This window comes from Trachemys scripta, chromosome 2 (assembly GCF_013100865.1).
Source record: "Trachemys scripta elegans isolate TJP31775 chromosome 2, CAS_Tse_1.0, whole genome shotgun sequence".
Taxonomy (NCBI): Eukaryota; Metazoa; Chordata; order Testudines; family Emydidae; genus Trachemys; species Trachemys scripta.
Genome location: NC_048299.1, coordinates 227,559,785 through 227,574,268, shown reverse-complemented (window position 1 = coordinate 227,574,268; position 14,484 = coordinate 227,559,785). Strand labels below are relative to the sequence as shown.

The 14,484-nt window shown below is 43.2% G+C and overlaps 1 protein-coding gene across 2 annotated transcripts in view; it reads right to left on the bottom strand.

The window, feature by feature from the left end:
* RDH10 (retinol dehydrogenase 10) overlaps positions 1 to 13,175 on the bottom strand; it is a 40,824-nt gene extending 27,649 nt beyond the window's left edge. Inside the window, exons 1-2 of one of the 2 annotated variants that reach the window (XM_034763118.1) lie at positions 12,120 to 13,175; positions 10,558 to 10,793 (exon numbers count right to left, since the gene is read on the bottom strand). In XM_034763118.1, coding sequence (XP_034619009.1) covers positions 10,558 to 10,793; positions 12,120 to 12,411 — 528 coding nt within the window. In that variant the 5' untranslated portion in view covers positions 12,412 to 13,175. Of the gene's footprint in view, positions 1 to 10,557; positions 10,797 to 12,119 lie in introns of both variants that reach the window. The other variant, XM_034763117.1, reaches the window with a different exon arrangement.
* Positions 13,176 to 14,484: the final 1,309 nt, after the last annotated feature.

Sequence of the window (14,484 nt, the reverse complement as noted above, 5' to 3'; positions counted from 1 at the left end):
CCTATAACACGGTGAGATTTTTTTGTCTCCCGAGGACAGCGTTATATTGGGGTAGAGGTGTACATGGTGTGGCTAAAGCATGTTAAAAAAAAGAGAGCAAACACTGATGGGCAAAATTTTTGGTATCATGTGAAGCATAATCCTAGTCACATCGTAACTGATCTAATTTTACTCAAAGCACATGAACAGGCCACTCTTGTTTTAGAGAGGTGTGCTGTGATCATTTGCTTATAATCAAGCAATAATCTGATATCGCAAGTATTTGAAAATAAAACCAGACGTGTTGTGGAGTGTATTTTTAAGTTACCAAGAATCAAGACATTAAACAGCATTGATCCAATCAGCCAACGGCAGCTGGATTTTGCTCACATGAGATTTCACACCTCAATGATGTTGCATAGTATAAGAGTATACAAGCCCCAAAACATGGTAAATATGTTTAGTCATACACTTAATGATCAAATCTATTTTCATATGTAGTTTCAGCTTGATGAATCTAATTAAATACTGCTAATTCTAAGTGGAAAGACAAATGACAATGAAGGGAAGTCTTCTCCCTTTTCCCTTACCAACACCCTTCTGCAATGGGAGATGGCATTTCACCTCTGAATGAAGCAGATAAAAAGATTCTACTTAAGAAGAATTAAGTTAGGGGACCATTTTAAAGTGGAAAGTAGATATCAGCAAGTCCGTGAATGTGTAACCATGGTTTCATGAGAACCAATCAGGTAGCTGCTTGATGAGCACTCTCCACTGCCACAAAGACAACCCAGTTTTGTTGTCTAATCCTCTGCCGCCTGTGAACGAAAATCTTCTGTTCCAAACTTTCATTAGGACACAATGTATTCCCCAGCCACATGAAAGCCATTATTCTACCTTTGTAACCAGGTGTTTCCCTAAAGCAGTGAAAAAGCTGATCATATATTGTTAGGTTTCAGAGTGGTAGCTGTGTTAGTCTGTATCAGCAAAAAGATCGAGGAGTACTTGTGGCACCTTAGAGACTAACAAATTTATTTGGACATAAACTTTCGCGGGCTAAAACACACTTCATAGTTCTTTTTGCATATATTGTTAGTGAGGATGAGGCACCTCACTGGGAAAGACCACAGTAATTATGTCTAAGGTTCTCCTGGTTCCCCAAATTCTCAACTCCCCAAATCCTATAATTTCTCTGATGCCTTTGCTCGGATATTGTTTATTTTGTTGATTCTTTCCATAAGAGACAGGGATTTAAATTCCCTTTGATCATTCGTCCAGGACCAGTGCTTAAGAAGAGATTACAAATCCCCAAAACATTCATATGATTTGCTAAAGTGTTTGTGGCCTTGACAGGTCATGGGAGACCTGAAAGTCTGACTCCTACGGTCTTACTTCCTTATGACAAACTCCAGTTCCAATTCCAGCTTTATTTTAGCAGCTGGTAGAGCCACCAGCCACAAAAATTAGATAAATAAATTTGTTAGTCTCTAAGGTGCCACAAGAACTCCTTGTTGTTTTTGCTGATACAGACTAACGCGGCTACCCCTCTGAAACCTAAAATTAGATTAATACTCTATTCCTAAGGTTCTCAGAATGGCATGCCATAGACCACATCTTAACAGATATAGGCTTCAGGAATACCTTCCCTTTGATATGGGGTTGTTAACTAGTCTGAGACACTTGCAATTGTTTACAAGGAATATTAGAAAAGCAGTACATACTCTATGCATTTTTGCCATCTTCATATAATTTAACAGCTGGAGACAAGGGTAAACCACATAATCAACCAGCTGTCCATAGACCACAACCCAGTATTTAGAGACCACCAATAGTTCCTAGGCCAGTTTGAGAATCATTGCTGTCTACCACGTCAATAGGCCAGACTTCAAACTTCCTCCAATTTGTGTAGGACATTGGAGTCTAGCACTTGTGGTTTGAAATAGCAGTTGCTGAAGTCATGTCATAATTGAAGTGGGGAAAAAGCAAGATATTAATCTGAATGGCAGTTTCATATTTGTCATAACTCATTGGCGCTACAATGAAATGTTTTACACCAGAGAAAGCTAAAATGTTACTAGCCCTGCTGATTCACAAGATATTGAACCTTAAAGTTTACAGTGGCCATCCAGTTGCCAGTATTGTTTTGCCCCAGTGCAGGACTAAGTATAGCAAGTCCAGACCAATGCAATTTTCAGCCTCTGATATAAGAGCAACAGTGCTGTGTCTGCATTAAAAAAAGGATTAATCACTGCAAAGCAGGATCAGTGCAAAGGCCCTAGTACACATGGGAAAGCTTGTGACCAGGAGGTTTGGTGGTAACATGTTCAAAGGCTGTTTTCAAAACACTTATTAACTGCCTTGATAGAAGCTTTCCTAACTAAAGACAGAAGCAAACTACTGTGGATCATTTTGTCTATGCACCTCAGTATATAACTACAAGTTTGTTATCACAGAGGTCTGATGATACTAGACAACAGAAAACCACAACTGAACAGATAGCATCAATGGACTTCAGGGAGTAGTGTTCTGCAACATCTGTACCACAGCTAGAGTTGAGTAGTGGATAACAGTTCTGGAATTCAATTTATGCATGCTTGAGTTTGCATAGTCTGTATATAAGGCAACATTTAGAAGGGCTTTTTCATAGAACTAAGACTTTTTTGCACTCAACATGGTTAGCTATGCTTGCTAACTGTTCTCAAGGGAAATGATATATGGTCTGAAAAGTCATGTGTGTCTTGACTGTGTCAAGAACACTGCCACACACACTCTCTTCTATAACCTTGGATTAAACATATAAATAGGCTCTGAGGGTTTTTTAAATTTGTTTATTTTTAAAGAACCACACAGAAGGACCTTCAGCTTCATGAAGACAGATGATTGCTGGAGGCCTGTGGTCTAGAAATATTCAAAAAGGACTAATGCAAGATAAATAGACATCCTGTGTACTGTTTCTAGTGGATGTCTGCCTGTTAAGGCCTGCAAATTTATATGGTGACAATTTAATTGTCCTCAGCACAAGACTACACAAGATTCATACAGAGTGCAAAATAACACAGTTGAAAGAAAAAAAGCTTTACTACAAGACAGCTCTATTGGCTACTCAAGCTCCAGAAATAAATGTCCAGCAATCTAAAGAAAAAAAATGTTTTCATTAAGACCTATTTTCCATCTTTGAAGGATGTTGTTTTCCAAACTACATTTCCTAAAGATGAAAAGATAGAAGCTTCATTCATTTCCCTATTTGAAAGTGTTTTCTTGAGAGTCACAAATGCCTAACGGTACTTACAGACTCTCTAATCCTCCCATTGCTATGGCTAAGGTCAGGTCTACACTAAAAAGGTAGGTCGACCCAGCTACAACTCTCAGGGGTGTGAAAAACCTGCACACGTACCCCCCCCCCAGTGAGCGATGTTGTTAAGACAATCTAACCCCCAGTGTAGGCAGTGCTAGATTCATGGAAGAATTCTGCTGTTAACCTACCTCTCCGAGAGTCGGTTGCTAGATTAACCACAGTAACAGGAGAACACCTCCCGTCAGCATAGGTAGTGTCTACACTGAAGCACTACAGCGCGACAACTGCAGCTGTGCCACTGCAGTGTTTATAATGAAGATGGAGCCTGAGAATCTTGCTGGGGCTTCACTATAGATGTTGCCAAGTAGCACAATACAAACTGTGTGTATGTAAGACCTGTGGACCAAAGAATGACAGCAAATGGGACTCAGTGCTGTCACCTGTTGGTGAAGTAGGAGAAGAGTGGCCAACAGCTGCTTAAGAGCTACAGATGGCCATGAGCTCCACAGGCAAGGAAGCTCTCTGCCAGGATCTGTTGGAGAGCAAGGAGAGTTGACTGAACGGGCAGGGCCTTATTCGCATTTGAGTTATGTGAAGGTTTGAGGCATTTTGATAAATGTTAAGTTTTGCATTTGGGGGCAGTTAAATGCAATTGACCTTGCTGGGAAATAACACAGCTGTCCAACATGCTGGGTAAGGAAACCTGGACTAAGCTACAGGAAGAGGGGGGAAAAAAAAAAAAAAAAAAAAGACTCCTGCTTGTTATCTGTCAAGTGTCCCAGATCCCTCCCTAACAGCTAAGCTGAGACTGTTGGCTAGTGCAAAGTGATGGCAGCTTCGAGGGAGTAGAGGCAGATTGGTAACACCAGACAATGCAGAGCATTAGGGGCAGCAGCTGCAAGATGACCAGCAGTGCAGACTGCCAGAAGCAGCAGCAGCTTCTCCAAGGCAACGGACAGCTCAGAAGGGATGGAGAGCACAGAGCAGCAGTACAGCTAGGTAGCTTGGGCTGAAGTCAGAGAGAAGGCAGCAGCCTACCCAATGGATTCTGGCACAGATCTCCCTATCCAACAATTAAAGCTGAAATCATTCCAGCTGGGTTAGGTAATAAAGCCCCCAGAGAAGCCAAGGCAGAAACCTTGGACTTCTCCAACCCAGGACAATTAACTGAGTGGGGAGGACGGAAGTGGTCAGAACACATTAGCCATTTACAACGGCCAAAGGAGGACCGAGGTTGGGATTACTGTTAAGACCAATTCTTTGTTGTCTCTCCCTCCCCACCCCCCACCAAAGTCTCTTTGCTGTAACCTCTGCACTCAGTGCTTGTGAGTGGGGAAGAACTGCCCACTAGGAGCACCTAGGATAGTGTATATAGATTCCCAGGTTTCTGGGTGGAGGTTTAAACTGGTGTTAGTTAAGCATTTAAGGAAATCCCAGTCTAGAAAACTCAACCGAGCCCTTTTTGCTGCCATCAGCACCTGGCAGAAGGGTATGTATGTCCTGTATGACTGTAGTTTGCAGAATTCCAAGACTATATCCAATAAAAGGACCAGAAAGAACATAGGAACACTTGCAAATACGTAATTCTTTCAACTATCTTTGCTGGAATCTAGATTTCCTTTTGAGAGACTGGGTTAATGACAAGACAAACTTTAGATTTGAAAGAGCACCAGTTTGCCAAAGTCAGAGTTCCCCTAAGCCAATGGCTCACTGAGCTGATGCAGTTAAGGGATAACCACTGGTACATAAGGGAGCAATGTGGCCAGCATCACGTTCAACTGCCTTTAGCTGCCCTAACCCAATGGATCAAGTACTCCTTTTGCAGCACGGTAAACTGGTGGTGGCTGTTCAGCGTGAGATTGAGTGAGACTCAAACCCATGACCTTCAAGATTTTAGCCTAGCACCTGAACCACTCAGCCACCACAATTCACCTGGCCATCACTCAGATACTGTAGTAGGATACTATAGTAGCGGACACTATAGAAAAGCTTAAGATAGTAATCACTGAGGGCAAAGAGGACCAATAATTAAGTAAGTTTTAAACAGTACTGTTGGCAAAGCAGTTATATACTTATTACCAAGGGCAGACACAACTGAACCAAGGAACACGTTGAATGTAGTCATTTTGGTCACTCACGTAGTCCTCTCCACCCAACATGAAGGTTGCAGCCTCAAGAAGTTGTCACATTGTTATGGATCCCTCCAATGAACTATTCAGATGGCATTTCCATGAGAAGGAGAGTTTCTATAAGCCCGTTGATGTTCTTTGGGCCTATTTAGATTATTATAGTTTGCTTTTTCATGACAGGGCAAGATGTTTGTAGGACACAGGGGATACTTTTCCTATTGTAACAGGTGCATTCCAAACTAACATCTACTATGGCAACCTATGGCATACGTGCCAAAGGCGGCATGCGAGCTGATTTTCAGTGGCACTCACACTGCCAGGGTCCTGGCCACTGGACTGGGGGCTCTGCATTTTAATTTAATTTTAAATGAAGCTTCTTAAACATTTTAAAAACCTTATTTACTTTAGAATATATAACTAAACTATTGTTGTATGTAGACTTCTAGAAAGAGACCTTCTAAAAACGTTAAACTGTATTACTGGCACGCGAAACCTTAAATTAGAGTGAATAAATGAAGACTTGGCACACCACTTCTGAAAGATTGCCAACCCCGATCTACTGTATTGCAGAGAAACATTTTTTGTGTTGTTATAGAAGCACTAATATATTTAGCAAAGTCAAGAACCAAGACAACTGTTCGCTCAGTACCCCAACATCATGTAAGCAGTCTAGCAAGGTAGGACATGTCTGGGGACAGGGTCTTTTGCCCAGATGTCAACTCCTTAATCAACTGACTAAGGTGCTGGAAAGGGGAGAAAAGTCAATTGTGATGGAAGCCAGGTTGGATCATACTTCTTCCCTCACACATTTGGGACAGAACTTGACTTGGTTCACTGTTAAAAGCAGGCAAGTACTGCAAGTACTTTTAAGTAAGCATCCTTTTTGCAGTCTTGTACTTCTGAGGACAAAAGTTAGTTATTAGGAGCTGTAGACTACCTATATTTACCATTTTGAACACAAGTGGAACAGCTATTTAGCATCTTAACTGATTAGCATATGCATTTAAAGTTAAACATACATAGTAAAAATACTAAAGAAAATCTAAAATAGAGTTATCTGCCATAAATCACTATGCACACAGCCCTCAAAACATTAAGCCAGGAATATTTGCAGACCTGCATATTTAAATATATGTGCACGTTATTTATACAGAGCAAATATATACATTTATATAAAGGTCATTTGAAATATGGCACATTTGTACATGACTATTTCAATGAGAAAAATGTAGCTTGGGTCTCAACAGTTACAAGAAAAAAGCAAGCTCTATAGCTAAAATATGGACTTTACTGAAGTACTAAAAATCTCTGAAGTTTGAACAAGACAAGATTGACAGTAAATACAAGACACACCTGCATCACATGCCTTTGGAAAGTACTATAGGTAGAGCAACTGCATGAGTATGCATTACATTTATTAAACACTATATTATGCAGTTTGTACTGGCTGGCTTTTAATTTCCTGAACAAAACATTTAACATTATTGGCTTTAGGTATTTCACAGGGAAGAATTCCCTGCTTAGGAAGGAGATAACCTACTGTCTGAAAATTTCTCATTAGTTATCTTACCTGCTTACTATATCAATATAAATATGTCTGTCAAAGATTTAGGCACCAATTCCACAAAGACTTATATACATGCTTACACACAGAGTACTCATAGCACATAGTTAAACATGTGTGAAAAAGTCTTTCCAAAGTAGGCCCCTGTATAAAAATTCTGGAGAATACTCCAGAACTGGAGTTAAATGCTTTTGCTTCCCCCTTTTGGTTAGTCAAAGAGAAAGCTGATCTTCCTGTGATGGGCAAGAAGACTCCTTTAGAAGAGGTAAGTTTAAGCTGAAAGTTTTGGAAAATTCATACATGGCAGAAAAACAGCAGCATTACTACCAGACTGATCTCCCTCAGATTTGGATCTTAAAGATCTGTGCCACAGATATTTTAGGTCTTCAGATTCTAGTATTTTGCTATATTAGAGCATTTGTTCAAGAGTTTTCATTCTAGCAACAAGACCTAAAAAAGCTCCTAGTAGACACCAAATGTCTACTGATGTGGAAATAGCATAATCTTAATCATATATGTACTGGAAAAAAGTCTCAAAAGAATCTGAAAGACTGTTCCAAGATGGATAATATGGGATAATATTTAACCAAAGCTATACCACAAATAAGAACGATTCCTATTTAGTGCAATTTGTTTTGTTGTTTATACAGTCCCTCATTGCTTAGGCACTTGGTTATGTATTTTACAATAAAGACCAATACTCGATGAGGCACCCAAGTAATAGGAATGATCCAGTCATCAGTTAAAGAGGGCTAACCAAACAGGTAAGTCTTGCATTGTGACCTGAAGTTTATCAAACTGAAGTTCTGGCCAATCATCACTGGGAGAGAAAAAGTTGGGTGGGGAATTTAAGAGTAAATTCCTGGAATTGAACAACAGGGATGACTAAGTAAGAGGGTGTAAGGAGAAGAGACATTACATTAACATGCTGAGGTTTTATACACCTGTGGGCTACAAGTACAAGCTTTGTTTATACAGCAGCATACTTAGTGCCCCTTAATGGTTTTCAATATCAGAAGCATTCTCATTATCTGAAAACTGAATTACATGTATTCAGTACAGATTGATAATTTTATTCAGTAAAGATTGCAATAGTTAGATACAGTGGTGACACATGATATATAAAACTCCCATAGAAAGTACTATGCAAATCATGCAGGTCAGCAAAATGAATGGTATCTTTTGGTTGAGGCATGCCACCAAATTTTTAGGCATTGCCATTCTGTGACATGGTACAGCCTAGCTGGCTCACAACAAAAGATAAGACATGCTTTTCACTCCCCACATGCTGGAAAAATTAAACACTTCTCATTTTGTATTTGCAGCTACCATTTGTTCAATTTACTTGCAGTCTGAAGCAAAAGAGTGCCCATTTCACTAATTTCAAAAGAATAATGCCAAAGTCATATTTTTCAATTATTCATACACAGGTGCACTGAAATGTCAGAGTGTTTAAGGAAGTGGGAAGAATTTTCCTTTTATAATATTGTGTCAATATTTTTAAGTCACATGACAAGGAATGTGTCTTATTGTAATCCACTCATGGGTTTTTGGGACTAAACACCCTCCAAGAACAGTCATGTCTACACAAATGCTCTGGAGTACTAGGTTTTGCAGCTGTACCAGCAATTTAGCTGACATGGAAAAGTTTGACTTCACACATCTAGACACATTGTCCTAGTTTAAGTCAGCATTAACTTGCACTAAAAAAAAAAAAATCTGGCTCCAGATCTGGCTGTTTCAGATGGTACCATATGAGTTAGTTTAAAAAACAAAAACAAAAAAGAGTCCACCCACTTTTGGTCAAACCAGCCATTTGTGCGACCTGGAGAGGGAGAAGAACAGCTCTGCCAATACCAAAAACTGCCAAGCATCCCCTCACCCCACTTCCTCCAAAAAGCTAAAAACGTAGGACACAGGCTGATCTCTTGATCTAGAAAAGGAGTATATACAAGCAGGTCCTCAGTTAAACAAAGAGGGACAGCTCCTTAACATTTTTAGTGAATCCAAATTCAGGAGACCCCCAACACTGATCTTTAGCCTTTAGGCCAATACAAAAAGTTTGACTCATTCAGAGTTTGGAAGAAGTTTCCTTTTAAATGGAAAAATATCACAAAAATAGCTTAAGTCTAACTTGGTTTTCCCATAGCTGTTAGGAACTCAGCAAATATAAAATGGGTGCCTTAAAACAAGTTCTCTAAAACAATGCTGTAAATAAGTGACTTGATTTACATGCCTGAGGGAAGAACAGCTGGAGAATCTAGGATCCTCCCATATTTTAATGTACAGTGATGTCGTAACTGAGTTTCCAAGAAGTCTAAATTCTGTATTTAAACCACATTTTAAAAGCACAACAAGAACTCTCATTAAAGCTAGCGGACATCCCTGCTTTTGTAAGCATCAGTTGGACTTACTGCATTTTATCAGTGGACTGTACAGCGTTTTTGGCTTTTGTCAGAGTTCACAAGATACTTTTAAACTTTTCAAGTATCCTTTAAATGCATATTTTCAGAGTTAAGTCTCCATACACAGTATCTGATGTGCACTGAAGTTTAAATACGCTTTATAGACAAGTTCTACAATACTTGGGGAAAAGAGATTGCTCTGCTATTAAGTGTTTCGCAGTATTGATTTGAAGGGGCTCCTTTAGGGTTATGAAACAGCATTTAACTTCTATGTTAAAAAGTTACAGTAAAGAGGCATGTGAAGTTTCTGTACACCATGTATTTCACAAGATTTTAATATTACACATGCAGGAATAATCTACCAGCCGTCTGCTGAAGTAGATTTCAGATTGCTTAATTCTTTGACTGTTTTGGAAGTAAATTTCATAAGCTTATTTGAGGGACCAAAGGACAATTATAATGCTGTGGACTTAGTCTGACAGCTAATGCAGGCCCAGTGTGTATCATACTAGAATGTTAAAGCAGGGTTTTATATAAATCTGTTGAAATGAGTACAAAAAATAAGAACAAAAATTCAATGAGAATTTAGCATTCTTCAGTTACTAAAACAACAGCACACAAGAATCCATGTAGCTCTATTTTACTACTAATGGTTTACTCTGGAGAATGAGTTATAATTACAAATATGCAAGATTTCTGATAAAGACTTTCTAGCTTGGTTTTCCTTTGAGGTTCTCTTCTCCTCCCTGCCAAGTCTTCAAAAGTTACAGTTTGCCTTACAGCCAACTTTAGCTACATCTCAGACAGGGCTTTTAAGAAATATTTAAGTATCTTTTGAGAAATCGGTGAATCAATACTATAGCATCAAGTGCTATCTTAAAGCTGCTAAAATGCCAGTACAAGGCTACAAAAAGTATTAATTGAAAGCAGCAGAGAAAATTATTCAGAAGTTGTTCCTACAGAAAATGTTATACTGAAAGTCATGTAAAACATTGATTTTACAATTAAATGGTTGATACAAAAATTATTTTTCTCCCTTTGCCACTCTCCAACCCTCTTGGGTAATAATCCAAAAGAGTGGTAGATTGTATGTATAAGTGCAAATTCATATACAAAACTAAGTGATAGAACACCCTTCCCAAAATAAACTGAACAAAAGTGAAGCATAAACAAATGTATAGTTACCCAGAAGTGTGCATGGCAGTTAACCATCATGGTCCTTTCAATAAGCTCATCAGGACACTCTAGGAGATGGTGCCCAGAGACCACACCAGCATTGTTAACCAGGACTGAGACCTCTCCAACCTCTTGACGGACCCTCTCAGCTGTCAAGTAGACATTCTCTCTCTTGCTCACATCACAGGTATATGTATAAACCTGCAAGTTGCAGTGGGGCAGCACCTCTTCTTCACCATCTCCAGCTGCTAGGGAATCCAGAATAGAAAGGTTACATTCTCAATTAGATCTCAACATTCAGGTAAAAAGTCACAAAGAAGAAAGAGTAAACACTCATCCATTACACTTTAAGAGTTCTATTTACTTTGGCATCATCACAGTAAACAAACCCTATATTTACTGTTCCTGCCCGAAAAAGGTAAATTTGAGGCTCCAGGTTTACTTGCAGCCATCTGAATCAAAGGTTATACTGATGAAAATGGTCTGTGCTCTTCCACTTATGAATCTTTCTTCCTAGCAAGGGATACAAGCACACAAACCCCACTCCTTCCTAGGTGGTCAGATATGAGTGATTGTGGGTGGGGGATGAAATCCTTGCTTACAGCTGGGTTTGTAGGACAATGCCAAATCGAACCTGGTTTAAGTCACAAACCATTCCCCTGGTCACCATCAGGCAGTATGATCAGGAAATAGTCACAAGAACTAAAGAATCCCAGAAATATCCCCTCTGGATGTTCAGCTCTAACTACCATTTTTCCTTTCCTGGCAGAAGGACCACCACTGTGATAATGCAGGTGATTTTCTTGTAAGCACATCATTTAGCTACCCTTCCTGAAGCAGGTGAAAGATAGTTTTATGGGAAGTTAGGACGCAGTTGTACAAAAATAATAGTACGGCAATACTAGAGCCCTGCAGAAGCCATCTCCAGATATGCCCCCTGCCACGAAATACTGCCCGCACGTTATAAACTGGATACTTTCTCCTCACCAGGGGTGCTGGAACAATTTTTATAACGTGGGTGCTGAGAGCAATTGAACAAAACTGTAAACCCTGTATATGATGGAAACCACTTCAACCAGAGGCTGTGGCAGCATGCCCAGCACCCCTAGTTCCAGCACCTATGCTCCTCATCCTTTGCTAAGCACCATCAGGTCCAGTGCCATGCTTCTGCCCCCCAAAAGACAGGCTGGCAGGTAAGGTAGGACCACTTCCTCATGGGAGACTAACCCAGAAAGAGTCCACTATCCCAGAGCCACACTGTCCCGGATCTCAGGCCGTGGGCTCTTATTGTAGTCTCTACATTTACGGGGGGGGGGGGGGGGAAGGAAGGGGGGGCGTGGTGTATTAGAGCAATGTTTTATGTTACGACAACAAAATACATCAGCATGTAGACCCAGGAGCACAGGATGTCACTGNNNGGGGGGGGGGGGGGGGGGGGGGGGGGGGGGGGGGGGGAAGGAAGGGGAGGCGTGATGTATTAGAGCTATGTTTTATGTTACGATCACAAAATACATCAGCATGTAGACCCAGGAGCACAGTATGTCACTGCCTGAGGTGGGAAGCGCAGTTACCTTGGTGGGCAGCGGCAGCCGCCTCCTCGGAGATCTCCCGGTAGATGTGGCGCACCATGCCTGCCGTCTCCTCATTGCTCTGGGTGTTGATGTCCCACAGCACCAGCAGCGCTCGGCGCCGGGCAAACTCCAGGGCGAAGAGGCGGCCCAGGCCGCTGCCTGCCCCAGTGATGAGGCATACCTGCCCCGCCACACTCTTTTCCTTGGGCCTCACCAGCCACTTGGCCGCAGCCAGCACGAACGCCCAGAGCACTTTGAAAGTGACTACGAAGAACTCCAGCAGGATGTTCATGCTTGCAGCGCTGTCCCCCGGGGCTCAGCTACAGTCCCTGCTGCCTACCGCGGGAAGGGGCGTCTCCGGTGCCCTGGTACAGGGGAGCCTGCCTGCTGTGCTCCAAAGGGTCCCGCAGCCCCTCTCCAGAGAGCAAAGAACAGCCCCCCCCCCCCCGCCCGCCCCGAGAAAATCCGCGCGGAGCCCAATGAACTTAAGGGACACCAGCAACCGTGGCACAGTCCGCTCAGCCTACAGAGCAAAGGGCCGTGCAAAGCTTCCCTTGGCAGCCAGAGGAGGAAAGGAGGCGAGAAGCAGCGTAGGGACCCACTACCCCCAACACTAAGCACTGCCCAGGCTCCTGAGCTCCGCACTGCCTGCAGGCACCTGGGGCTGCGACTGCCTGGGAACCGCGGCGCTTGCTGCCTCCTCTGGCTGCTCGGGAGCCGCTGCGCCTGCAGCGCTGGCTACAGGGCTGAGGACAGGGATCCTGCGCTACCAGCTCTCCTTCCCCCGGGGCGGCAGCCCCTCGCCGAACGCCAGCCAGCAAGTTCAGCCACCCAATCGAGCCGCCCTAAGTTTGCCGACAGCCGGGGCTAGCTCCCCCCTCGCTGCCGCTAGCGCTGGCTGAGGAGAAGCTATCACTAGCGCAGGGCGAGGGGCCACCTCCACCGCTCAGCCAGGGAACGAAGCGCCGGGTTTCCCTTTCCTTCGCCCCTGCCTAGCTCCCTCCTCCGGCGCTCTGCACCCCGCCACTGGTTGGAAGGGAGCATCTCCACGCTCCGCGCGCTATATACCCACGGCTGGGAAACCGGTCCCCTCCCCCACCCCATTCCCAGGCCCTCCCCCAGCCCAGCCCCTCTGCATTCCCAGATCTTCCCCCAGCCCATTTCCGCCTCCACCGGCCAGCCCACCCGCCAGCACAGCCCCACCCCTTCCTCACCGCCAGGCCCCACCAGGTCCCCTGGTGCCCCGCCAGCCGCTCTCCGTGCGCTCCCCACCCCATCTCCTCCCTCAGCGGGCCCAGCCCCCACCGCAGTCACGGGGAGTCGGTGGGATCCGCCCCTGCACGCCAGGCCCCGCCCCCGCGGGCCCAGACCCAGCAACAACTCGCTCCCCAGTGGTGCCAGCACTCCCTCCCCGCGGCCAGCCCAGAGCCGCTCTCCGCCGCTGCCTGAAACACACGCGGCGCCTCGCACAGCGATACGTGCCCAAGCCCCAGCCACTCACATCCCCCATCCCCCGCCGCACAGCGGGACTTTCAGTCCCACTTTCTGTCAGGCGACACCGGACGCATCTCTCCACGGCAGGGACCTCGCGGTTGGGTTAGAAACGCGAGTCCTGACTGTCCTCCAAATCTTCTAGCTAGAGGAGGAAACTGGAACGGACTACATGTCCCAGAATGCAAAGCGGCCCCCTTAGCCTACAGGTCCCAGGGTGTAATGCGCCATCTTGAGTCCGGCGACTTTCAGAGACTGCATGTCCCAGCATGCAATACGGCTACAGCCTTCCAACACGTCCTAGAGCCGTGGCCAAGGTGGAACTTGGTATGCTGGGACTTGTAGTCACCACCAGCCACATTGCTTCTCGGGCGAGCCCACTGTTTGAGGGTGATGTGTAAGCTGACGTACGAACCAGTTTGCAGTGTTCGACAGAGAAAGAAGTTCAGCATATTATTGTTAGTCAAATTCTAGCTATAGGACGATAATTATTCTAATATAACAATTTAATTGAACATTTGCTTGTGAATATATTTTTAATTCTCCTGTTATTTACTGTAGTTTTAATAAGATTCATGAATGTAAGGTGCTGTACTAATATAAATTAGTACTATCATTTGTTTTTACATCTATAATACTAACATAGCTGCTGTTCAGATGCTAATGTATTATTATTAATTCAACATTTTACAATAAAAGTAGCTAACATCTAGCAAAACAAACAAAACAGATCAATTAAAATAATAGATAGTAACACTGTTGATTATTCTGGGACAAACTGCTTAACCCTTACTCCCACTGAATGGTATCTCACTACACATACAGTTCCATTGTTTTCAATAGGACTGCTCTGCATGTGTGTAACTCTGCTCTA